The sequence below is a fragment of the Dipodomys spectabilis genome, unplaced genomic scaffold, assembly GCF_019054845.1.
Source record: "Dipodomys spectabilis isolate Male_0828 unplaced genomic scaffold, ASM1905484v1 ptg000096l, whole genome shotgun sequence".
NCBI lineage: Eukaryota > Metazoa > Chordata > Mammalia > Rodentia > Heteromyidae > Dipodomys > Dipodomys spectabilis.
The window spans coordinates 9,144,795-9,170,335 of NW_024870773.1; the positions used below are offsets into that span (position 1 = coordinate 9,144,795).

Sequence of the window (25,541 nt, forward strand, 5' to 3'; positions counted from 1 at the left end):
TGAGATCTTAAAATCCACTAAAAGTTTCCCCGTGCTTTTCCTCCAAAACATCCGCTAGCACTGTGAATGTTTATCTCATCTCCTGATATGACCCAAACCTAGAGAATTTTACCACCCAGATTCTACAGGTATTCACCCTCTGCCCTCAGCATAGATCAGGGAAGATGTGATAACCTATAATATAGTATAGCCAAAATTAAGCCTCAATCAGAAGGTGACTGATTACATGAATACACTAGGCTATAGAAAAATGTAAGAGCATGCAACGATTTCCCATGAAATTTGTTTATTCTTGTTAATTCTGTTTCCATCAGGCAAAAAAAAAAATGCAAGAGAGCCTCTGAGTAAGTCAATGCGTGAGGCTCTGTCTGCCTAAGCCCCAGGCTTACAGTGTAAGGGTGAAACCCAGTTGTAGAGTGCTCACCTAGCACGTGGGGGAGGGGGACATATTCCCCTTAGCACTATCCAAGAAATGAATAATGAAAACTAAACTCCCTGCTTAGAGATGAATTAGGTTGTATTCATTTCCATTCCAATCCCTTTGTCCCAACGACCAGGAAGCTGTATTGTTCTACCAAATAATAAACCATGAGCCAAGACAAATGGTTAAGAACCCCTGGCAAATCTGGTAGAGGGGTATGATTATACATTTGAAGTGGGGCAAGAAGCCAGGAGAGCTTGACCAGACGAATGAAGTTAACAATTCAACAGCAATGCTTGACTTACCCTCATGTCTCCATTCACCGTTTGTGGCATGTGATTAAAGGCATGCGAAGGGTCCTTATTGTACACCTTGAGGAGTGATCTGTCTTGGATGTTCCTAAAATCAAAAACATCAATAACTATGGCAGATGAGAGGAGCCTCATTTGGCTCATTTCCTCAACTGATCTGAAAGGATCAGGTAGAAGCATGAACAGACAGTTTGCTGGTTGTCTACCACAAGCCAGACAAAAAGGTCTTTCACCATAAAACTGGCAGATATAAATGAAGGGGAAAAGGAGAAAAATGGCTTTAGCTTTGCTTTTCTTGTCTGGTTCCTGGGGAAGGCATAATTTTTTCAAGGTAGTTATGCACTCATAAAGGTCAGGTGAAAAGAAATGTCTTTCAAGCTGTTTATGGTGGAAAACTAACATTTTCAAAAGCAATAAAGCTCCAATAGGTTCATTCAAAGAGAATTGGTTAATATTTAAATATTTGACTTACTTTGCCCAAACCTGGTTTGCTCCTTATCTAATGAATACACACCCAAAATTCCTTTTTTTTTTTTAATCCTTTCAAACTTGTTTGGCAAAGGAAACAATACATATACAGTCTAGAAAAGGAAAAGTACAACAGAGATCAAAACTACTATCTTCACAGTGCCTTTATTTTCTTGCACAGTGGGTTTTTAAAGACACTTCACTATGTACAAACTGAATTACAGGACAAAAGGAAAAGCAGCAAATTCTTTTCTCCTTTAGATCCAAGCTCAGAGAGCAGAAGAGAAAGGACAGAAGTCCTGCATCTCGCTCAAAGCCTACCTTAAAATTATTTAAGAGTGCCAGAATGTCCACGAAGTCCTGGAACCTCCACGGGCCACTCTGAAGGGTCAACCAAGGCCCATCCAGCCTTGTCTACATTGATTCCTTCCAGTGCCAGCGGGGCAAGCTGGGAGGATTGTGGGTAGAAAGGCAAAACCCCTTTTTCCAGGTACAGCCACACACTGAGTGGGCTCCTCACAATCACTGAGCTCACCAGGGGCTGTTTTTGCTTAAAATGAAGTGGAAGATTCTTGAGCTAGTCTGGTGTGTCTCCTTTAAATATCTGCCAGTCGTTTCTTTGAAGCAATGACTAGTCCCAGCTTGCATGGGTGCTCTACGCTTGAAGTCGCTCATTAGAAGTCTGCTTGAGGGGAGCCCATAGTCTTTGCTATTAAAAGGGGCTGAGCCAAAAGGGGAGGGGGGAGTCCAGGACTGAAGACCTGGGGACTAAAGGAGTGATCCTTTTGGTAGCCTAAGTCATAGTGACAACTTAAAGACCCTAGAAACTTCCCTTAAGCCATGGAAAGGACTTACTGTGATCATAAAGGTATTTAAAGTGCATGAGTTTGGTTTATGATTAATTTAGAAACATGTTTGTCAGAAAGGGACCACATCTCACATTTAGCATAGCAACGTTTGCAACATAGTATTCTGCCCTGAATTCTTTGCATCATTTCCCGAAAGAAAAGATGCAGAGTCCAATGCAAAGATGGAATAGACCAATGGCTAGTAAACAGGCTCTCGTTTTAAGAACACTGAAGGATGTGAAAGGAAACTTGTCTCTGAAGTTAAAAGATTAAGGGCATTGTCTTCAGAAAAACCAACACAGTACTTTTTTTGTCTTATATAATGCTCTTAAAATTTCTTCCATCATTCAAATAAAATATAATTTAAGCATCTTATCCATTTGGAAAAAAAAGAGAGATTTTTAGACACAGATACATATGTGATTATTTAGCTTGTAAATGTTACACTTATCACCCAAGCAAAACTATTTTCTCAATTTTTAGGTGAATTTTTTCGTATGTTAAAAAATAGAAAAGTTACACTCAAATTTATACATCAATCATTTTTTTACATAATAATTTTACATGAGTTTTTTTTTTCTCAGTCATGGGGCTTGAACTCAGAATCTGGGCACTGTCCCTGATTTCTTCTGCGTAAGGTTAGCACTCTACTACTTTAAGCCACAGTTCCACTTCTGGTTTTTTGAGTGGCTAATTGGGGAAAAGAGTCTCACAGAAACTTTTCTGCTTGGGCTGGCTTCGAAACATGATCCTCAGATCTTAGCCTCCTGAGTAGCTAGGATTATAGGCTCTTCATGAGATATTTTTTAAAGAGTCAGGCCTGACACTAGAAAGGTCATGTCTATAATCCTAGTTATTCAGGAGGCTGAGATCTAAATATTGAGGTTAGAAGCCAGCCAGGACGGGCTGGCTTATCTCCACTTAACTACTAACAAGCTGGAAGTGGAGCTTGTAGAAGAGTGCTAATCTAGAGCAAAAAGGTTCAGGGATAGCACCCAGGCCTTGAGTTCAAGAACCAGGACCAGTGCATGCAGGTACCTGTGCATACACGCATGAGTGCACACTTACATACATACATACATATACACACATACACACACACAAAGTCAGAACTATCACAATATCACTAAGATTATTATTTTTGCAGCTATGCCATATAAACATAACTGAGAATCCTTTGTGTTTAAAGCAGTTTCCTTCTCTAAATAGACAGGATTGCTGCTTATATCAATTTATTTCTATCAATGGATTTCCATTGGCCTTTTTCCTCTTTGCTCTCCTCCTATCTCTCTGTGATTACTTCTGACTTTCCCAAGGGATACAATAAGGAAGTCAAATGATATCCCTTCCGAGGCTTGGGAAAGGCTCTGGTAACATAAAAATCTTTGCATGGGCTCCAGGATAGACATGGAGGTCAACTGTTCCCAAACTTCCTTCTCAGCCTTGCTCCCCACAATCAAGAGCCATTTCACTCAGTTCCATGCTTATTTATTATTCCTGTGTCTCTCCATTCCTCTAACTGTAAATGCAAAAATATAAAATGACTGAAAAATGGCATAACCGTATAAAAAGATTACATGGGATTATCGTATTGCAAACATACTCTTCAAATATAAAGTGGTTGTTTCAGTTCATGCTGAGGAAATTCAAAAAACTTGGTGACAGCATGGTTAATAATTCATTTCAAAAACAAGTATCCATTTTCTGGTGCTCATGAATATTTAAGCCTATGTTTAAAAGGCAAGAAGGTTGTACAACAGATGTAGCACCCATACCTAAGGGCGAGTGTCGAACGCTGGAAGCTCTAAATTGCTCAGACTCCTTGGCACATGTTGCCATGTGTCACCTGTCATCATTGTTGGATAGGTATCTGTTTCCATTCATTATGCTCTAGAGGCATATATATTTTTTAATGGAATTCATTGTTTCCATAATGTGAAGAAATAGGAGAATTTGCAACCTTCCACAGGTCAGGGATCCTGAAAACTCACATTCTACCCTACTGTGAGCCAGACTAAGAATGGAGACCACCAGGACTGAGGCTGGGCTTGGCTCTTAATTGGCCTTGTGCCCTTGACTCAGACTCTTGACTTTGATCCATCCAAGTTTCTGGTTCCATAAAACGAAAGGATTGGGTGAGTCACTAAATAATCTTTCTTGAGTGTTCAAAGATTTAGAGGCTAGACTAGTCATTGCTTGTTTGTATTATCTTGCTGGAATAATCAAATGGGTCCCTTCTGGATTATAGACAATGCCACTGCAGTCCCTGGTGGTCTTTGTTCCTCTATGTTTGTAATCACTTGAGTCCATTTAGCCCAGTTTGGTTTGGTTTTTTCCTTTAGTTTAGTGTTAGAGTGCATTCACATTGCAGTCCTGGAGGGAACACTTCCCTGGCAGGTGAGACCCTTGAGTATTGGACAAGTCCTTTATGAAACAAATAGGAAGGATGCTTCTGAACATTTTTTCCTTGTGGGCCATAATATATAAAGTCATTGTCTTTATTCCATTATGGTAGATGTAAATAAGGCCAAAGTAGGATAAATTATCTAAAACATCTATAGGCTCTGGCTTAGAGCAAAAGAGCACTTGAGAGAGGCTGTTTTCAACTCTCACCTAGTCTTTCCATCACCTCCCCAGGCTTTGGTTCCTTAACTTGTAGACAAAATGGTAGGCAGGATCCTTCTTAAAGTTCTTCACAGATATTTGTCCTCATCTCTGCAAAATGACACCTTATAACCAAGCTGCAGAAAGCCAGATAGTGAATCTGTACTTGGAAGACAGTTCTGCTAATGACTATGGCTGTGCTTTCTTCCCTGGAAAGAAGAGAAATCAGGGCTCTGAGGGACCAAACTCCAGCATTCCAATGTGTTGGCTCCAAACTCTCAAAATGGTAGAGAAATCTATGGTAGAAAAATCCTAAACAAGCAACAAACAACTCTTAAATGCAAGACGTAGACCCAAACCCAAGCCAAACAAAAAAGAAACTACTCACCTGACATCATTTAACTCATAATACACATTTCTGCTTTCATCTTTGATGTAAATGGCCACACTAGGCGACTCCAGCATTTTCATGGTGAGCTGCTGTGGGAAGGCACTTACAAAGAGAGCACGGATCGTGTCTGCGCTTGTGATTTCATTTGGCATCCTGAGCTGCTTTGTTTCATCTCCATACTGAAGATAGAGAACCCCTGCCGAGGAAAGAAAGGGATAGAGTTATCAGCTGTTGATCCAGCCTCACAGGATGTGCAGTAGAAGGAGGAGGACATTTCTAGCCTTCTGCACTGGTACACACTTGGGATTAGCTTGAAACACCTGCAACAAGGGACAGATGTTTGAATTTTCCAAAGAATGCATAGTCTGATGATCACCTAAGTAACCACTTTTGTTGTCTGGAGTCCAGGCAGGTGTTAAAGAGGCTAATTTTCTGCTGTGTTAAACTCCAAACAAGGAAGAGCAGCACAAGGCAAGAGGCAACATTTAATGGGCTTGGAAGGTATACTTTAGCATTCTGAACCCATGGAGTGTTTTTCCCCTGTCTTTCATTAACTGGGACCTAGCCATTACAGCAATAGGAACATGTGTAGAGCTTAAGTCTTTGTAGTCCATTTAGAAACATTTTAAGTGGAAATGCCACCTTAGCTCCATGGTTTTAATATGCAACTGTTGAATGGTTTATACCATATTAAACTCTCTGTAAGAAGAATCTGACATATTAACTTTTTACAAAGAACATGGAAAAACACAAGCATCAAAACACATAATGTGAGAGTTTTAAGGCCAGACCTGGGGCTTGAACTCAGGGCCTTCTTGCTGTCCCTCAGATTTTTTTGCTCAAGATTAGCACTCTACCACTTGAGCTACAGCTCCACTTCTGGCTTTTTTTGGGGGGAGGGGGGTAGTTAATTGGGGATAAGAGTCTCATGGATTTTACTGCTGGGGCTAGCTTCAAACCACAATCTTCAGATCTCAGCCTCCTGAGTTGCTAGGATTACAGGCATGAGCCACCATGCCCAGCTCATATTTCTTTGTGTTTCAGGCCCCTGTAAAGTGTAGTCCTTTCCCACACCAAGTCTGAGTTTGGCCAAGAAGCCCATTCTGGACATTGAGATGTTAGCAAATGTGATGAAGATGGCACTTGCAGGCATCCATGCTGGAACAAGACAAGACTTGGGATGTTCCCTCACAGAGCTCAAGTTTGGGGAGTCCAACCTAGGCATCTGGGGAGGCCACCTGGAGAACGACCTGAATATACTGAATATCCTCCATCCCATCCTAAGGCCAGGACTACTGGATGAATATCTTTGGAAGGGTCGTCTAAGGCCAGATGAGCTACTACAGCAGATACCACATAGACCTGAAAGTTAAGCTTCTCTGAGTACTGCTTCCTGCTAGCACATAGTATACAAATAAACAATTCGATGATTGTAAGTCACTGAGTTTCTGGTCACTTGTTCCTTGGAAAAGATAGATTTGGCTAACAAAGATCAGGAAAAACAGAGGTGTTTTCTGAAAAATACTGCACCACTTCTAGCCTTTTCTATTTATGTGGTGCTGAGGAATTGAACCCGGGGCCTCATGCATGCAAGGCAAGTGCTCTACCACGGAGCCACCTTCCCAGCCCCCGTAGGAATTTTTTAAAATGTGCTTTTGTTGTCCTTCACACATACAGGATATCTGTTAGGTAGTAAACCATGAATAAATATTTGTTCAGTGCATGAATAAATCATTTGTTCAGGTAACATACTGGTAGAGTGTGTGTGTGTGTGTGTGTGTGTGTGTGTGTGTGTGTGTGAAGAGGTGTCTATCTGAACTCTAAGCTCTAAGCATTTTCTAGAAGATATAAATGCACAAGTAGCCTGGCCTTTGATTAGCTTATTTGTTGTAGAATGGCTCCTTCCTTGACCAATACCCAAGTCTCAAATCAAGCCTCAGAAGTTCGATTTCCTATTTCAGTTATGATCTACAGCTTCCTTAGGCAGAGAAATTTCCAGAAGGTCCATGTGGTTACATGCTTCTCAGAGTCAGAGAAAAATCTTTCAGGCCTGTTGGATCAGAGATTGTGCAATGTTTTGCCTCAAATGAGAGGCGTGGTGACTGTCCTGGGGGATTGTAAATGTCATACCCAAAGGCCAAAACCATTCTGGGTCTGGGCTCCAACCGTGCTCGGGGTGTGACCGCTGCAGAAGAGCCACTTATGGCCTTGTTCCAGTTCAATATCATACCCTCGCTCCCTCAAGGGCCTGGTTTTCATCCCCACATCTGTGTTCTGTGCGTGCATGTGCTTGAAATAGAATTTGTAGGCTCTTGAGTGAAAAAAAGAATTGGGCCTAAACTCCAGTTCCCTCAGGTCTGGGTGGTGTGGCTGCCAGCTAGGGGCACAAGTCGGGTTGCAGATTGTGAGGCTCTGAGGGGACGGCAAAGAGGCCCTTTCAAACCGAGGAGAGCAGCCTTTGATCTTTGATTCTGGAAAGGTATTTAAAAATGCTTCAACTTGGAAGGCATTCTCTTACAGATGATGGCATTTTATTGGTGTGGAGGTAAACTGAATCCACATAGTTTTAGAGATTCTGCAAGTAAGGCATCCATTCCCACACCCCAAGTAAGTGTGGCTGGCTGCAGGTTTTCAGAAGATGTCTGAAGGGCTTCCATTTTATTTAAGAAAAGAACTGTGAAACCTGTTTTCAGGAAATCTGTGAAGTGTCAGATGCAGAGTGTGTATTTCATTCATATATAGCATGAAAATGTTTCTGTGGCTCCATTTCACAGGTCGGGACACAGGAGCTCAGAAGGACAAAGTAACTTGTCTGAAAGTTATAGCTAGTAACCAAGACATATATCTAATTATGTCCATCCACAAAAATGTATGAAGTCTCTCTTGATGTATTTGGCCTCTGCATTTAGTCTTGTCTACCTCTTCTACTCATCCTCCAGATGATCTTAAGAGGCCTCAGACTTGAACACATGTTTAGAGGTTGGGAAAGGATGAGAGAATGTCAGGAAAGCATTTCCTGTCTTTAGCTCAACTTCAGGGAACATGCTTAGAAATAACTTATATGCACCAGAATTTTGACATGAGCCCTGAAGCTCTTGGATTCCTTCCAAGAAGGCTGTAGAATACTTCTACCTCAGTGGGAGTCATGTTACAGCTGTGTCCTTGACAGGATATCTTCATCCTCTTCTGAATCTCGGGATCATTTGCAGAATATGGGGTATCTTCTAAGAGAGTCTTACTCTTAACAAGGATATTCAGAGTGTGACTTGTGACCTCAGTCTCTAGTTCTTGTCTTATTGTCACAGGCGGTTCCTCCACCCCAAGACCTGATCTTTTACCCTGGGCATGTTCACGGACACCCTGGTCCTCTCACCAGGCTTTTTGTTACTGTGGCAAACGCCTGAACAAAACAATGTAAGGGAGGAAAGGTTTCTGGCTTATGGTATTGGAGGGTTCAGTCCATCATGGTGAAGGGTGAAAGTGGAAGAAGAGCATATTATTGCATGGCAGCCAGAAAGAGGGAGGGGGAAGGGAGAGCTGGGGAGATGAGAATGTGCTGCTCATACTGGTTTGTTCCTTTTCCTCCATTTATTTCATTCTGGCTCCTAGCCCTAAGAATGGCCACCCACAGCCAAGTTGAATGTTCTCCTCTTAATTGTCTCTGGAATCATCTTCACAGACACACTCAGAGTTGTGTGTTACTCTGTTCGATGCTCCTCAATCCAATCAGATTGCTAATCAAAATGTACCAGTATATTCCCTCACCTGATTAATTGATTCCATTAGGAATTAATTTTCCTCATCAACTTGAATTATGTTTTGCTGAAATTGTGAGCGGTAGCTTCTGGTTTGGGGTAACAGCTTATTTCCAGGTCAGGTTCCCTCATCAGATGGCAATATAGTGCCGTGCTAAGTACCCAGTAGATGCTCCATTACGTGAAATCTATTCAATTCTCCTTGTAACACAGGTTAAGATAAATGTGATGCACAGTTGCCTTCTGGAAGAGCACCACACTCTCCCCAGATAACATCTTTTACAAGTAGATGTTGTGACAGTTCCAAACGGCCTACTTTCCTCAATCTCTCCAAGTCAAATTTAAGATTAGGCAAAACACTATTGGCACTGTCAATGACAACTGCAGTACTGGAGCTTGAACTCAAGGCCTGGGTGCTGTTCCAACTTTGAGCTGAAAAAGGCTCTACCACTTGAGCCACAGCTCAAGAATCTCATGGACTTTCCTGCCTAGGCAGGCTTAAATCAAGATCCTCAGCTCTCAGACTCCTATATAGCTAGGATCACAGGAAAGAGACACCGGTGCCCAACTTTTTGTTTTTCTTTTTTTTTGGTCAGTACTGGGGTTGAACTCAGGGTGTGCCACTGGCTTTGTTAGTGTTCTTGGCTGGTGCTATACTGTTTAAGTCACATGGCCAACCTGGCATATTGCTAGGCAATTAGAAATGAGTCTTGAGGATTTTTCTCCCTGGCTGGTTTCAAACCTCAACTTCTAAGTCTCAGCTTCCTATTTAGTTAGGATTACAGGCAGGAGCCACTGGTAGTCTAGATGTTATAGGTTTTTTTTGTTTTTTTTTTTGTCGGCCGTGGGGCTTGAACTCTGGGCCTGGGCGCTGTCCCTCAGCTCTTCAGCTCAAGGCGAGCGCTCTACCACTTGAGCTACAGCGCCACTTCCGGTTTTCTGGTGGTTTATTGGAGATAGGAGTCTCACGGTCTCTCCTGCCCGGGCTGGCTTTGAACCGCGATCCTCAGATCTCAGCCTCCTGAGTAGCTAAGATTACAGGCGTGAGCCACCAGCGCCCGGCTGTTGTAGTTATTTTTGATGGTAAAATATGGTTTCAACTTAAGAAACAGGAAATTCAAGTTAAGGAAATAGAAGATATAGTTTCAGCTTAAATAAAATAGGCTGCTGGTCTTTGAGGCAAGAGAACACCAGCAGTCCTACGGCTCTATAATAAAATCTCATAATTTGGCCCCTTCAGTGGTAGTTTGTGAAAAAAAAGAAAATTAGTAAAATTAAAATAGTAACAGGTTTTCATACATATGAATCTGGCAAAGAGTTTACAATAAAACAAGCAGTGTTGATAAGTCTTGGGTAAATGAGTGTTCTATGTATCTCTGTTGGGTAGATTCTTTGCTAATATATGTCCAAAGCTCCCAAAATATACATAATATCAGCCAGTAATTTCATTTCTGCACATTCAGGCACAAAGTTGTCCTTGCTAGCATGCTTGGGAAGGCATAACTTGTAAGAATAACATGAGGCGAGACAATGTTCAACAACAGGAGATTAATTTGATTAATTGACTCTTGCAATAACTCTTTTCCCTGGAACATTGTCATCAGAAGGAATTTGAAAAGCCTATGGCAACAGATAGTCACATTTTGTTAAGTGATAAGGTATATTATAAAATAGAAAGGAACTAAATTTGTAAAAAAAAAAAATGAATTAATCATGTTGATAGAGAGTTTTTGTGGGCCCTGAAACAAAATATCAAGCATCTTTGTTCTGAATAAGAACACAACATTAGAAACATAACACAAGGTATGAAAGCAAATGTTTGGTTTTGTAAGTTTTGTATATTACTTTTTACTTTTGTCACTCCACGTATCTGATGACTGAACAATGAAATGATAAAAAGTGGTTGTCTTTGGATAAATGGTTCTCCTAAATTTATGTATAACTTTCTAGATCTTGCTATAGTATGCTTTGATTTATCTTAAAAGAGAACTTCCACTCATCTTCAAGGTTGGAGATAGATCCTACTCTATGAATCCTGTAATGATTTTAAGCTAGAAGAAATGTCTCAGGAGAGAATGCTCAGATTAGAGCTTTCAGTGGAATTAGTGGGATGCAAATTGTCATGTAAATGAGGAAGAATACTGCTAGATGCTGATGACTCATGCCTGAAATCCTAGCTATTCAGTAGGATGAGATCTGAGAATCTTGGTTTGAAGCCAACAGGGGCAGGAAAGTACATAAGACTCTCATCTCCAATTACCAACTAAAAAATCTGGAAGTGGAGCTGTGGCTCAAGTGGTAGGGCACTAGCCTTGAGCAAAATAACTCAGGGGCAGTGCCCATGCCCTGAGTTCAAGCCCCACTACTGGCACAAAAAATAGGGAAGATACTGTAATTTAACAAAACAAGAATCCAGTTAACACAGTTATTTATCTTTAAGAGACTATATGCAAAAGTCATCTATTTAAAACATTTGTCTTTGGTAGAATGGTAGAAATAGCTTTATGTATTCATTAGATACCCTATCACCTGCCAGGATGTGGGGTATAATAGTAGCAAGTGTCATAATCATTTTTTTTTCTTGTTGTATTCTAAACCCTGAATCGGTCCATAAATGACACTAGTCTTTGAGAGTTTTCAGTTCATACCCAGTATAGTTGATATTCATTTCACATGTAGTGATAAACTGCACAGACTAGGTGTGGAGGACGCAGACTGCTAAGTCTCTTCTTTATAGTGAAGCTTTTCATGTAGGTGACAACGTGACATGGTAGGAAGAAGAAAAAGATGACAGGAATTTTATTGTCCCTGAAAGCTCTAAATGTTTGTTCTGATTTTTCTAATTATGTTCTTCTAAGGTTTTGCTGTCTTTGTCTCCTGTTGATAAACACCAAACCTATGCAATAGTATCTGAAAATCATTAAATGAATTGTTTCACTAGAAGACTCAATTTTTAATTGGTTATATGAAACTTTGGAGGCCCTCTGGAAAAAGCTCCCCATTTTAGGAAGGATGGAGGGATTCCAGGCAATATTGATTATAAAATATTCTTAAAAGAGCCACTACTGGGGTGCCTCCTATGTGAGTACCATGGAAGAACATGTGGAAAGAATTATATGTGTAGGAAGTTAAACTCAATAGAGTGTTGTGGCACCAACATCCTAGCGGATGCAGATGCTGGATGGACATGCTGCTTGGAGAGCTTTCTCACTGTCAATCACTGTCCAAGTCTTTGCAATGCCACATTAGTGCTTCACCCATTAATTTTGTTTGGTTCTAGACAAAGTGGTATCATTGGAAGTCTATGATGAGATGATAATGAGATGAAAATATCATTGAAATAAGCATCTCAAGGTAATTCTGAAGAATCAGTTGATAACTTCTAGAATCCCATTTGTGCTAAGGACAGAAGTGTCTAGGATGTATGAAGAAATAGGAAACAATATTCATTCCCAAAAGATCTTACTGCCTTTTCACATGCAGAGCTAGTAACTTGTCTAAGAAGATGATGCCATTTAAATTCACAATGTAACTTGGAACAACATGAACCCTGTTAATACACTAATCTTAAAAGCTACCCAACAATCAAGGCAGAATATATTGTAAGAAAATGATGTGAGAAACACTAGTAATTATGGGTCTGCTACAACTGTACCTGAAATCTCATCATTTGATAAACAGTAAGATATAAATTAAATACTGCTATTTTGATTCATCTTATTAGGCCACTATTTACCTGGATAACAGATAAACTATAGATAAAGGGCCTTAAAATTTACATGAAATCCCCTTTATAAAATACTAGCAAATAAACCAAGCAAAGCATGAGAAAGTTCTTCATGAGAAGAGTTTAATCTCAGAAATGTAAGGATAGTATAACATTGGAAGTACAGGCCCAGTATTTTCTGTAATATATATAAGTAGAGAAAGTTAATGTTAACAGTTAGTGTTAACAGAGTCAGATAAATGCTAAGGAAAATCAAATTTCCTCATAATTTTTAAAATAAACAATTTAAGAATTAAGGAGTATTTTTGAATTTCATAAAAGGCACACCCCAAAAAACCCTCTAACAAGCATAATGTTTAATAATAATGATAAAACACGTAGTGATTTCTACATTGGAAGAACCAACTAGCATAGTTAGTAAAAGAAACAGCTGAATGCCTGTAATTCCTCGCTAATCAAAAGGCCAATAGAGGATTTCCTTTCAAAGCCGGACAAGTGAAAACAATCTGCACAGTTGACAATATGGCTCAAATGGTAGAGTGCCTACTGAGCAAGAAAGCATAGTAATCTAGAGGCCCTAAGTTTAAACTACATAAACAGAAAAACAAAAATAAAACAAAAAAGGCCCATGGCTTAGGAAAGGTTACTAAAATGTTATTGAACTTAAGAAAATATCCAGAGAAGCCTCAGGAAAATAGCAACATTATTACTGGAATTCGCAGGATTCAATATGAGCAAAACAAGTTCAATACATAAAATCAGCAGCAACCCAGATTCTAGAACAGATAGCTAAATAAAATATAACTTATAACAACTATCTAGTAATTGTGAAAAACACTGGTAAGTGGAGTCGTTTCTCTACTAGATACCGACATTATTAAAACAATGTTTGGCATAGAACAAATAAGATTAGGGGATGAAACAGACTATAGAAAGAAGCAGGCTTTATGAGAGCTTGAAATATGATAGAAACCGTCCTCCAAATCCATGGAGAAATGATGATTCAATAAATAGTGTCAGGAAAATTGGTTTTCCTTATGGCAAAAGTAAAATATATATTCCTTTCTTGTAAGTAAAATAAATTTCTGGCAGAAAAAACATCTATATGTGAGAAAGTCAACTATGAAACTTTCACAAAACTGTTTTTCCATGTGGTAGTATATCCTAGAATATGGGCAGGCCTAGGGAAAGATTTGTAAGGGAAACAAAAATCATGAACCATTGAAAATTCCAATATCAAAATGAGTATTACAGACTACCAAAGACACTGTAAAAAACAGAAGCCATATTCTGAAAAAGAATAGTTTACAATACTCAGCTCTACACACAGATTAGTTCGCAGAATAATAAAACCTTATAAATCAATAAGGACAGAGCAGAAATGGGTAGTAATTGATATCCAAAGTGGATATAGGCAATTCAAAGAAGGAAAAATCCCAGTGGCCGAGAAATATTAAAGAGCAGTGTGGCATGAAATCATGGACATTCTTTTTTGTTTGTTTGTTTTTTTGGGTCCAGTAGTGGGGCCTGAACTCTGGGCCTGGGCTCTGTCCCTCAGCTCTTCAGCTCAAGGCTAGCGCTCTACCACTTGAGCCATAGCACCACTTCTGGCTTTTTTTTTTTCCTGCTTATGTGTGCTGAGGAATTGAACCCAGGGCCTCATGCATGCAAGGCAAGCACTCTACCACTGAGCCACCTTCCCAGCCCACGGACATTCTTTTATGTCCATTACGTAAGCAAAATCGAACAGCTTCAAGTATTGGTAAGGAAGTGAAAAGTGGAGTTGGTTATTCATTGCTGTGAGACAGTAAATGTGCCCAGTGTTCTGGGCACACCTGCAGTCAGGAGACTCTGGAAATTTTTTTTGGCATTTGATAAAACAGTAGATGTTGAAATTTGATCATAACAAACCTAAGCACAAAGGATCTGAAGGAAAGAATGAGATTTTCTTCAAGAACAAAAGGGTAAAAGTCCAATTATCATGGTTCCCAAAGGAAAACAAAAATGAAAATGAGCTTGCCCTTTAGAGATATGAAAAATGCAACTGAAGCTGGAGGTGTAGCTCAGTGGAAGGGTGTTTGGCCTAGTATGCAGAGGGCCTGGGTTTGATCCCCAGGACTATAGAAAAGCATAACTTATACAAACATATATAAAGCTTCCAATCTCTATATTCTCAGTATCAGAAAACCCTAGTATTAATTCCCAAAAGGTTATATATAGGGGCTGGGAAGGTGGCTCAGTGGTAGAGTGCTTGCCTTGCATGCCTGAGGCCCTGGGTTCGATTCCTCAGCACCGCATAAGCAAAAAAAAAAAAAAAAAAAAAAAAAAGACCATTAAAAAAAAAAAAAAAAAAAAAAAAAAAGGTTATATATAATTGCTCCCAGTAGGAGATTTATATATCCTGTATTTTCTTTAATCTCACCAATTAGCAAAATCAGGCAAAAAGATTAAGGACATTAGTTGGAAACTAAATTCATTTAAAGTTTTCCCTCTTTGCTAAAATAGTAGAAATATACATAGCCATAACCAATCATTATTGCAGATGAATAAGCATATCTTTGGAAAAGTTTTCTTTTCTATGAAATCCTAGGTTTTTATACATAGAAAATTTTCAAAAAACTCACCAAGGGATATATGGTGTTATGCACTGAATTAATCAGAACTTATTTTACTTTTCTACTGTTGGGGCTAAACACTACTCTGGAAAGGTACACCCTGTCTGGTGTTCTCGTCTGGAGAGGGTGAGATGAGGCAGTGATGGTGTAAGGAACTTTCCTCTCAATTAAACACCAACTTGTTGGACCTGAGAGAGTCTTGCCTTTCTCACCACATCTCACCACATCGCCTCTGTCAGTCTCATTCCTAGCCTTCAAATGTTGCTACTTCATCTGAACTGTGTCTCAGTTTTAGTGCCCAACTTTCTACACGGGTCATCTGTCCCAGCAAGTCTACTCTCCCCATCACTCTGTGGTTCTCAAGGAAATCCCCCATCTAGCAACCTCTGGAAGGTGTGTTGGGGGAAACCATTACTATCCATTTGTACATGGCTGGTATTTGCTACCGCTAAGCCAGGTGACCCAATCATGTCACAAGGGCCCTAATTAAAGATGCTACTGCCTATATGCAACCGTGGAGAAAGATTCAGAAACACTCCAGCGTCACTCTTCACTGTTTTGCTCCCCAGATGGACTAGACACCAATAAAACTGGAAATACAGGCATCCAGGAAGGGAGAGGCACCTGCTGAGCGGCTACTTTTGGGCAGCTTTTGCTCAGCTTCCCAGGAGGGGATGGAAGAGCAGGCTCAACATATTTCCAAAGGGTAGTGAGAAAGTGGGCATGTGTGGGCAGCGTGGGGAAATCTGTACCTTGCTGGCTTTTTTTTTTGCAGCTTTATAAAGAGTAAAAAACTCCTTGACTGGCTTGTTCTCCCATGTAACCCTAAAATACAATCCAACATGTCAGCTTTCCTAGGAATGGTCAGTTTCCTTGGATCTCTGTGATTTGAATTGTGGGGTGCAAGACTCATGTATGTAAGTCCTAGGAAGGCTTAAGAGGGTCAAATTGTGCAAGGGAAAAGGAGGGCATGGCTGTTTACAAGATGCTTGCAGGCTGGGCTCATCCCTTGGGACCATAACCCCGAGTCCTGTGGAAGGAGGCTGGAGGCACGGCTGGAAGGGAGGCAGGAAGGGCTGCTGCAGGCTAGGGTGGCAGAGATCTTTTTTCCTCTCAGGAACCAGGGGTGGGGTGGAGGGGTGGGGATAGGGAGGTGGTGGGGAGAAGCTCTGAGGGATCAGAGGATTCTAAACCCCAATCTGGCTTTATGGGCCAATGTGGATATTAGGAAGGTACATCTATCAAAGCATTGAAGAAAGAATATGCTGTGCTTAACAATATGTCAAACTGATTTAGACTTTTGAACATGTAGACAGGAGGTCTACCAGCTCTGCATTTCTTATCCCAGACAGATCTATATGGGATACAAAGTCTAAGAGTACTGCCTAATATCAGGATAAAAGCTAGGAATGGAACATTCTTCCCCCTCAGAGGTTAAGTTGCTGGGGCATCTACTCTACCAATGAGTCATTAGATTTTAATTAATTTATTTATTGCTTGTTTATTTGTTTTGCTTATTTTTGAAGCCAGGGCTCCCAGGAATTTGTAATTCTCCTACCTCCAGTTAGGATTGGGATTACAGGCATACAGCACCATACCTTGGAGAATCTTAAATATTTTATAGTCATAATGGAGGTGGGCACCAAAGTGTCCTTGGCTTACGCATGGATGTGGTTATTTTTTATTTTATTCTAGTAGCAACAGCAATTCCTGCTGACCTGCTTTTAGAAGATGTATTGCCTACTTGGTTACTTAAGATCTCAAAATTTACTTGTTACTATTATGTGCTAATTACTCACTCACTTGGTTGCTCTTTGATTCCTCTGAGCTGGCTGTAGGCTTTCACAGACTGTTATAAAAGCTTGCAGCTGCGCTGTGGATGCTCCAAGACAAATCTAGCCAGACTGTGGTCTAAAGTGGGCAGCGACAGGGCGCCGGCCTGGAGATGAGTCTGCTGAGCTCCTGGGCTTGGCTCTGGCTGCCCGCCACTCCCTGACCCAAGTCCTGCCTGTAGCTCCCCTGATCCTCCGGTGTCCTTAGACCCAGGCCACAGGGTGTGGTCCTGCTGGCAGCCTCACCACTGCCTTCTGTCTTTGTCTCTATACATACGGTGGCCCTACAGGAGAGCCAGAATGGCCAATCCAGCCTGCAGGGAATAAAGAAGGGAGCTATTATTCACAAGTACCCAGAGAGATGCCAAGGGGAGCAGTCCAATTCTTTAAGGTCCAGGAGGATGGGGTGACAGTTGTGCTATGGGGGTGCAAGTGTGTGAGAGCAAGGAGAGGAGAGGACAGGTGTAGAGAATGACGTGCTGTGGTCAGATCTAGGTCAGCTGGTGGCACTGGTCCATCTAGTTTGTGTAAGGGACACCACTTTATGCCGTTTCTTGCTTGAAGACCAGTGAGAAAATGAAGGAATTGCTACAGGTGTCCAGGTGATAAGAAGGTGGGGCTACATTCTCTCCCTGGTCCCTAGCATGGAGGGCCTTAAGGAGAGGCTAGCCTGTGGGGGATGGGGGACGTGGAAGGGGGTTCCTGATTTTATAACATAGACCTCCAGAGCCAAGACTGACAAGTCTAATCTCTAGTCTGCTCTCAGGAGACCACCCAAACCTCCTGGAAGGCCTTTATGTTTTATTGCCTTCAGGTACCTGTGAGCAGACATTTAAGCAACCTCACACGTGGCTGCCTCTTTCTCCCTGTGGCCTTCAGAGTTTCAGCGATGCCTGATACGAGCCGCAAGATCTCAATAGAGAAGACACACATCTAAAGCAGGCAGGTCCTGGCTGAGACAGCCCTGTGAATGCTGAAGGGAAGGCCTGATGACAAAGAACCCTTACCCGCTCCACGTGCTTCCTCCCACCAATGCCTGTAAAATACAGCCTCAGATTCGAGTCACCAAACTATATCGTTTCTTGCTTTCTCATGGTGTTCAGAGACAGAGGTACCATCTAAATGCCTCAAGAGCAATATGACATCGTGTGCAAAGAAGTAGTAAGCCCAGTGGGTGCCTCGAGCTGCTTTGATGGCGAAGGAGTTTATCAAGCCAAGTTGTATTGTGCTGGCTCTACTCCAACACACATTAAGCAAATAGGACTGAACGGTAGGGCAGCCCCCTTGGCTGTGGGGAAGCAGAAGGCACAAGAATCAACCCAAATTGCTATCATCTCCAGGCTTTGCATTCTCTCAGCCTGATCTAGATTAGCTAGTCTGCTCATACACAAACATCATGCTTCTATAACAAGCATAACACAGAGGGGACAAAAGTCTACATCCCTTTCCTCATAGGTCAAGATAACACAACTAGCACAGTATGCCTTATGCAAGTCAGAGATAAGAGCAAGGCTGGCTATACTATTATCATTATTATTATTATTATTATTATTTTGGTTGGTCGTGGGGCCTGAACTCTGAGCCTAGATGTTGTCCCTCAGCTCTTCAGCTCAAGGCTAGCATTCTACCACTTGAGGCACAGTGCCACTTCTGGCTTTTTCTGCTTATGTGGTACTGAGGAATCGAACCCAGGGCCTCATGCATGCAAGGCAAGCGCTCTACCACTGAGCCAACTTCCCAGTTCCCTTATTTTTATTTTTAAATGAAGTTTTTAGGAATAGAAAATAATGCATAAAACTTAAGGCTTTAGATTTACAGAGCAGCAATACATCATTCATTTCTCCCAAGTAGTCCAATTACAAACTGATTAAATTCATTCTAGAAATAGTGACTTAAGTGTCTGCACCTACTACAGTCTGCTAAAGGCTGGTGATACAAGACTCATAAACCAGTAAGTGAAGAATACTCCAAATGCCAGGGAAAATTGAAACAAGGGCTTGGAATGTACAGCAGGGGAAATGGGAGTAGGTGGGTTGCTATCTTCTTCATAGTTATTGGCTGTCTGCTGATTCAAAGATGTTTGAGAAAAGTATACAAGCAGGTATGGCAGACATCTGGGTGGAGACTGGTCCAGGCAAAAGGAACAACAAGTTTTGTTGAATGAGGGAACAGCAGAAAGCTATTGTGTATGGAGGAAAATGAGTGAGCGGTCAGGTAGGAGACCAGGTCAGAAAAGGAGCAGTGATCAGGTGGTGCATTTGCTCAGTACTGTCAAGCAGACAGAGGTATATGAGCAGAGAGGTGACAAAATGAGGCTTATTCCTACGACTTCTTCAATCAAAAATGACCAGAGGGAGCAAGGATTAAAATTAAGGCACTATAAACCTAAGAGAAGACAAAGATTGGAGTGGTTCAGACCGTGTGGAAGGTAGTAGTAACTGGTCAGATTTCTGGACACACAGGGGCCTTCTGTCCTTAGGGGTTGGTTCCAGGGCTCTCAGTAAGTTCTATAGTACTATTTATGTATAATATATACATAACCTTTGTGCTTTAAATAATCTTCAGATTATTTGTAGTAATTAATACAATGCAAAAAATAATGGCAATAGCTATTATGTTATATTCTTCAGAAAATAAGGACAAGAAGAAAAAAAATCTATATATGTTCTGTGCAGATGCAGTTGTTACTGCCAGAGTATTTTTTTATCCATGGTCTGTGGATATGGAAGCTGCACATAAAAGAAATGGTGTATCTTGAAGTTAGAGAGAATAGGATTTCCTGGCAGATTAGATATGAAATGAGAGTAGAAAAAGAATCAAAGCTGTGACAAGGTTTTGAGGTGAGCAACCAGCTGGGTGAGTGACGATCTCATAGTGTTGGGAAGGGTAGGTTTGGGTGAGTGGAATAAGAAGTTCATTTTTGGACTTGGTAGGGTTGAAGTGTCAGGTAAACGGCTTGAAATATTAATGTGCATTTCAGAGAGAAAGTCTAGGTCAGAAGGACCTTCATCACAGAGTTGACCATTGGAAACACAGGTTGAGACTAGATCTGATCAACTACGGTGTTAGTAAGTATGGAGATGCCATGAGGTCCTGGACAGAAGCTATCAAAAGTAAGAAAATGAGAAAGAACCAGCAAAGGAGACCAAAGAAGAGCAGCCACTCTGGCAGAAAGGAAGTGGAGAGAAAAGTGGCATACCCAGGAGAAGGGTTATCAGTTAGTCAAATGATGCTAATTACCATGTAGAAGTTGCCTATGACCTTGACTGAAGCTGCTTCAGTGGAATGCTGGGATTGAAGACCAGCCATGGACAGGCTCAAGAGAAAGGACAGAAGGACTGGAAACAGTACTCTGGACCACCCTTTCCAGTCACTTTGTCATCATGGCCCAGGAGCCAGGAGAGGGATTTAGTGACACATGTGAAACTATAAAGCTACAACACTGGGTAATCCAGTCTCAAAATAGTCCCAGATGATTCCCGAAGACTGACAAGCAAGTCAGAAGAAACAGTTCAAAGAGCTTCAGTCATAACTGACATATTTTTAGGATACTCGGATTTCTTTCTTGCCTTTTCTTTTCTTTTTTGCCTTTTCTTTTTAAACAAACATTTTTTGTGGGATTATTATCATTACAATGGAAAATTATAACCAATAGAACAATTACACAGGAACTTTATTTTAGGATTCTGTAGACACAAACATCTTTTGGTCACAGTGATCTGTCTGGCCATGTACTCGAGTTTCCTGCAGACATGACTAACTTACCCTTGGAATGCCTGTGCTTGTTTTATAAGGCATGTTTAGTGCACAGGCTGGATGTTACCTCTGATCTTTGTGGCATAATGGACCCCATGCCAAAGCATCCATCCCCATTAGCAACTTCCTACTGATCGTATCTAGACTCCAAATTCCAAAGAAAAAATTTAAAAATGCCACATTCAGAGAGGCCCAAGGACTCATGCTAATCTTCATTTAGATGTGAGGCATGCCAAGAATGAGAAAGAATCAGAGGACTTTGCATTTTCTGTTGTTTAATTTCTCTCTGCCAGAACAGGCTTGCCTCAGATGTCTGAAAATATGGTAGAAGTAAGTGTCCCAATATTAGAAAATACATAGACAGTACCATTGGAGCTAGCTTCTGAGAGCCTCTTCAAATACTAGTATGTATGGATGCTCACATCCCTAATGCAAAATGCTTCCAACCTCCACACATCCTCCATACACCTTAAATCATCTCATGATGACCTAGAATACACCATTTATCTATGGATGTGGACTGCACAGCTGTGGGGAATAACTCGTGTGTGTGTGTGTGTGTGTGTGTGTGTGTGTGTGAGAGAGAGAGAGAGAGAGAGAGAGAGAGAGAGAGAGAGAGAGTGCAGGCATAGTGGTAAACACCTACACATACATAGGCATATACATACAATTTTTCATAACAGATAAGCCAGGGAATAATACTATGAAAGAATCTATTATGCATGCTTTACAAAAGTACCAGTTAGTAGCAAAATGCACAAAATCACAACAGTAAATTAATTGCCCCAAATTATTGAGAATTATAGATGTAATAAAAGGGAGAAAACAATGCATTCCAAGAAAAGTGTGAAGAGCTATTTATTGTTCTTTAGAGTTAAAATAACCTCTAGTAGCTAAAAAACCGTGTACTCCTTACAGTTGCAGATTCTCTTCTGACTGTGTAAGTTATGTTGATTTATCTTTGTCGCAATATGTATTAAGTGGGGACTCAACACACAGCAGTTTTTAAATAGTGTCCTACAGAACACTAAAATACTCACCAACTAGAGAGCAAGTGCTTTGTAAAGAACAAGAACATTTAAATATTTGAGTTGGAATTTCAGTCTTAATGTGACATGCATAGTTTACTATATTTTTTTTCTGACTTCACCTATCTAATCACCTGTTTTGAGGAGGTGGTGTCTCTCATAGGGTCAACTTGGGGGGTGGGGAAGGAGAATTACAGTAAGTCCTGCATGTGGCAGAAAGCTTCTGGAAGGCTGTGTTCAGAGGAGGGAAAAAGAGGACATGTGTAAAACTCTAGGATAACAAGGTATTTTAGGTACTTAGGTACTTTGGGGGAAAGGGTATAATTTGCCAATAAGGATGGCGGTGGAGCTCAGGAGAAAGTACCTACCTAACACATGAGAGGTCCAGGCCTCAAACCCAGCAACACTCACACACATGCACACATACTCTTCCACCAAAATATGCATATACACACTGAGCAACTGTGGACTGAGGGCCTGGTCAACATGGTAGGGTACCTGTGTAGCAACTATACATGAGTATTAACCGAAATATGATATTTTCAGGAAGAATACAAATGGTGCGATTCCTTGGAAGAACAAAATCACAAAACGAATACCAGGAATCTGGTACTTAAATGGTAGGAGAGGTCAAGAGGTGGGAGGGTAGATGAATGAAGAGAAGTGGAGGTGAATGGAGTTATAATAGTCAATGCATATCCTATGAAACTAAGAAAATTGAGGGGGAGCCAGTTAAAGGGATGGGGAGAATGATGAAAGGGGTCACATCAATCACCATGCATTGTGTTCATAACTAATGTGTTTAATGGTAAATCCCTTGTACAATTATCTAAACTCAAGAACTCACTTCTTTTTTTATGGTGTGTGTGTGTGTGTGTGTAAGAGAGAGAGAGAGAGAGACAGAGAGAGAGAGAGAGAGAGATTTGGTATTTAATTCAGGACCATACTGTTGCTAGGCAGATGCTCTACTTGGTTGATTAGGCTCCCAGTTCAGAGCTGTTATCTCTGTGTGTGTGTGTGTGTGTGTGTGTGTGTGTGTGTGTGTGTGTGCTGGATTAGAAGTCAAGGTCATATGATTGCTAGTCAGATGCTCTACTCTGTTGGCCAGGCTTCTACCTCAAAGTTGCTCTTTCCTGATCCTGTTGGTGTAATCATCAATTCTTTCAATCTGCTCTTGGAAAACTCCTAGGAATCTGCAATGCCACAAATTCTATCCACCTAATTTTAAGTGCTTATTCAATTGAAGGGAAAAGAGCCTTACAACAAGTGGCAGGGACACCTCCACGCAGTAAAACCCAAGCTCTTTTTTCCATAGCGAGGAAGATACAAGAAATGCAATTTGAAATGAGATGTCCTTAATGCTGGAAACCTGAGCTCATTAGTCACCTGGCAGGCAAGGTGGAAATGGAGGTCACCAGGAATCCACAGATACAGGGCTCTGCTCAAGCAGTGGTAGGACTTGGGACAAATTACTCATTTCCTCCTGAAAACAGCATTATTGAACAAAAGAATACATAATAAACTGCATCTATTTAAAGACAACGATCTGACACATTTTCTTATATGCATATGTCCTTGAAACATCACTAAAATAATGAGTAACTTCATCTCTCTCCAAATGTGTCTTTGGGTCTCGGTCCTGTTCCCCTCACTCCCTGAGTATCTCCTGGTCTGCTTCCAGCCATTAGTCATTGGTTTGCATTCTCCAGAATTTAACAGAAGAGAATTCCTACAATACATACTCCACTTTCATGATTATCTTGAAGTTGACCATGTTGTTGCTTGTATCAACAGTGCATTAAATGAGGTAAGTTACTGAACCTCATTAATCAAATGAAACGATTGTGTTGATGTAAGTCCATCAGGAAGGGGAGGTGGAGGCAGGCTGCTGGAGTCTAGTGCTAGAGAACTATCTTTAGGATCTGCCCCAGCCTCTCTTTACAGATGTAGGGACAGGAAATAAATTTGTCTTCCTGGGATTAAATAAGTTTGTAAAGCACAGTATAAATGATTGCATGCACTCTGGTTCATTAATATGTATTTGTAAAACAGCCAACTAAACAAGACAGTTACACTTATAGACCTTAACCCTAGTCAGGGAGAGATAGGCCATGTGCCAGTAAACAAATAAGCAAGGTCATGTGGTAATTACTTTTTTTGTAGGGGAAGGAGGCAGGTTAGGATTCACTTAGCAGAAAGGCAACGGTAATTTACAAAGGAGGTTGAAGAGGCTTTCTTTGGACAGCAAGATATGCAGAGATTAGACTAAGAGTAGCCCTGTCTCACTCCTGTCTGGAAGAATATTTCAGGCAAAAGAAATGAAGTACTATAGGCTTCAAGGTGGCTAGCAATAAGCTAGACTGTTAAAGAAACTGCCCAGATGCCAGGAGCTGGAATAGAAGGACAAGGTTGGGCTGGCAGGCAGTAAGGTCAGGCAGTGGCTGGGCTATCCCTCTACCTTTCACTGGTGGAAATGAGATGAGGATGGACCACACAATGTACCGGAGGGACAGTGATGCTGGGAAACCACTTGGGCAACGCTCTAAAAACTGCTGTTAGCAAAATAGGAAGTGGCAGAGCCAGTTAGGAAGCCACTGCGAAGGCTCTCCTCCTGCAGAAACGGTGGAGGAGTAGAGGAAGTAAGAAGTGGTCAGGTTCGACACTGGAGTTAATTTTCCCCTGGTCCCGCTAAAATAATTAATAATAATACTTCTTCCATTTATGTTGTATTTACTATGGCCCAGGTGCTATCCCGAGCAATTAACACAAATTTACAAATTTAATCTTCACCACACTATTATGTTTCTACTCTCACGTTTCTACTCATGAGGAAACTGAGGCAAGAGTAGCAGAATAACATGAGTGACATCATACCATGGTGGATGACAGAGCTTGATGTGATGCCAGGCCGTCTGGCTCTAGAATCCATGCTATAAACTATAGGGCAGAGAGTATCTCCAAGTTAATGAACAAATAAACTGGGTGTGGTGGTGCCTGCCTGTAGTTCTAGCACTTGGAAGGCTGAAGCAGGAGGATCAAGAATTCAAGGCCAGCATGGACTACATAGTTGAGTTTAAGATCAGTTTGTGTATATTTTAAGGCAGAAGGAAGGAAGGAAGGAAGAAAGGGAGGCTGGGAGGGAGGGAGGGAGGGAGGGAAGGAGGGAGGAAGGAAGGAAGGAAGGAAGGAAAGCAGGCAGGCAGGCAGGCAGGCAGGCAAACTATATAGGATCTAAAGTAAAACTTTTACAAAACAAAACTTTCACAAATCTCATTATCTTTTTTTTTTTTAATCTGGCAGTACTGGGGTTTGAACTCAAGGCCTTGCACTTACTTACTAGACAGATGCTCTATCACAGATAGCATTCTTTTATTTAGTCATGGCAAAAGAAGAGCTAGCTTTCTAAACCAATAACTAAACATCTCCCAATTTTATCATTACTAAAGCTAAATACCATCGGCAGACAGCCATTGCTCATAAGAATTTCTACACTGCCCCTATTTCTCTATGTTTCCTGGGGAAAGGCTTGAGGCTTTTGCGATGGGGGAAACGAAAGACCTGCAAGGCCAGGAGATTTGTCCTGGCTCTTCTGCAGACCTCTGGGACAGGGCTGGGCTGCCAGAGCTGGATCCGAGTGTTCCTGGGATTTTTATAGACCGTGGTGAGCTCACTGGGTGACAGGTGCTTGGGGCTGAGCAGATGACACCATGGTGGAGGAGCCGGGCACTTGTAGGCAGTCTGCCCACAGTGGCTGGGCGGTGCTGTGTTGTTGTGAGAGTTTGAGA

The 25,541-nt window shown here is 41.2% G+C and overlaps 1 protein-coding gene across 1 annotated transcript in view; it reads right to left on the reverse strand.

Annotated features, from left to right (window-relative positions):
- Kiaa1217 (KIAA1217 ortholog) overlaps nucleotides 1-25,541 on the reverse strand; it is a 285,533-nt gene that overhangs the window by 86,299 nt on the left and 173,693 nt on the right. The window contains exons 4-5 of the mRNA XM_042686130.1: nucleotides 5,041-5,239; nucleotides 727-820 (exon numbers count right to left, since the gene is read on the reverse strand). Coding sequence (XP_042542064.1) covers nucleotides 727-820; nucleotides 5,041-5,239 — 293 coding nt within the window. The remainder of the gene's footprint in view (nucleotides 1-726; nucleotides 821-5,040; nucleotides 5,240-25,541) is intronic.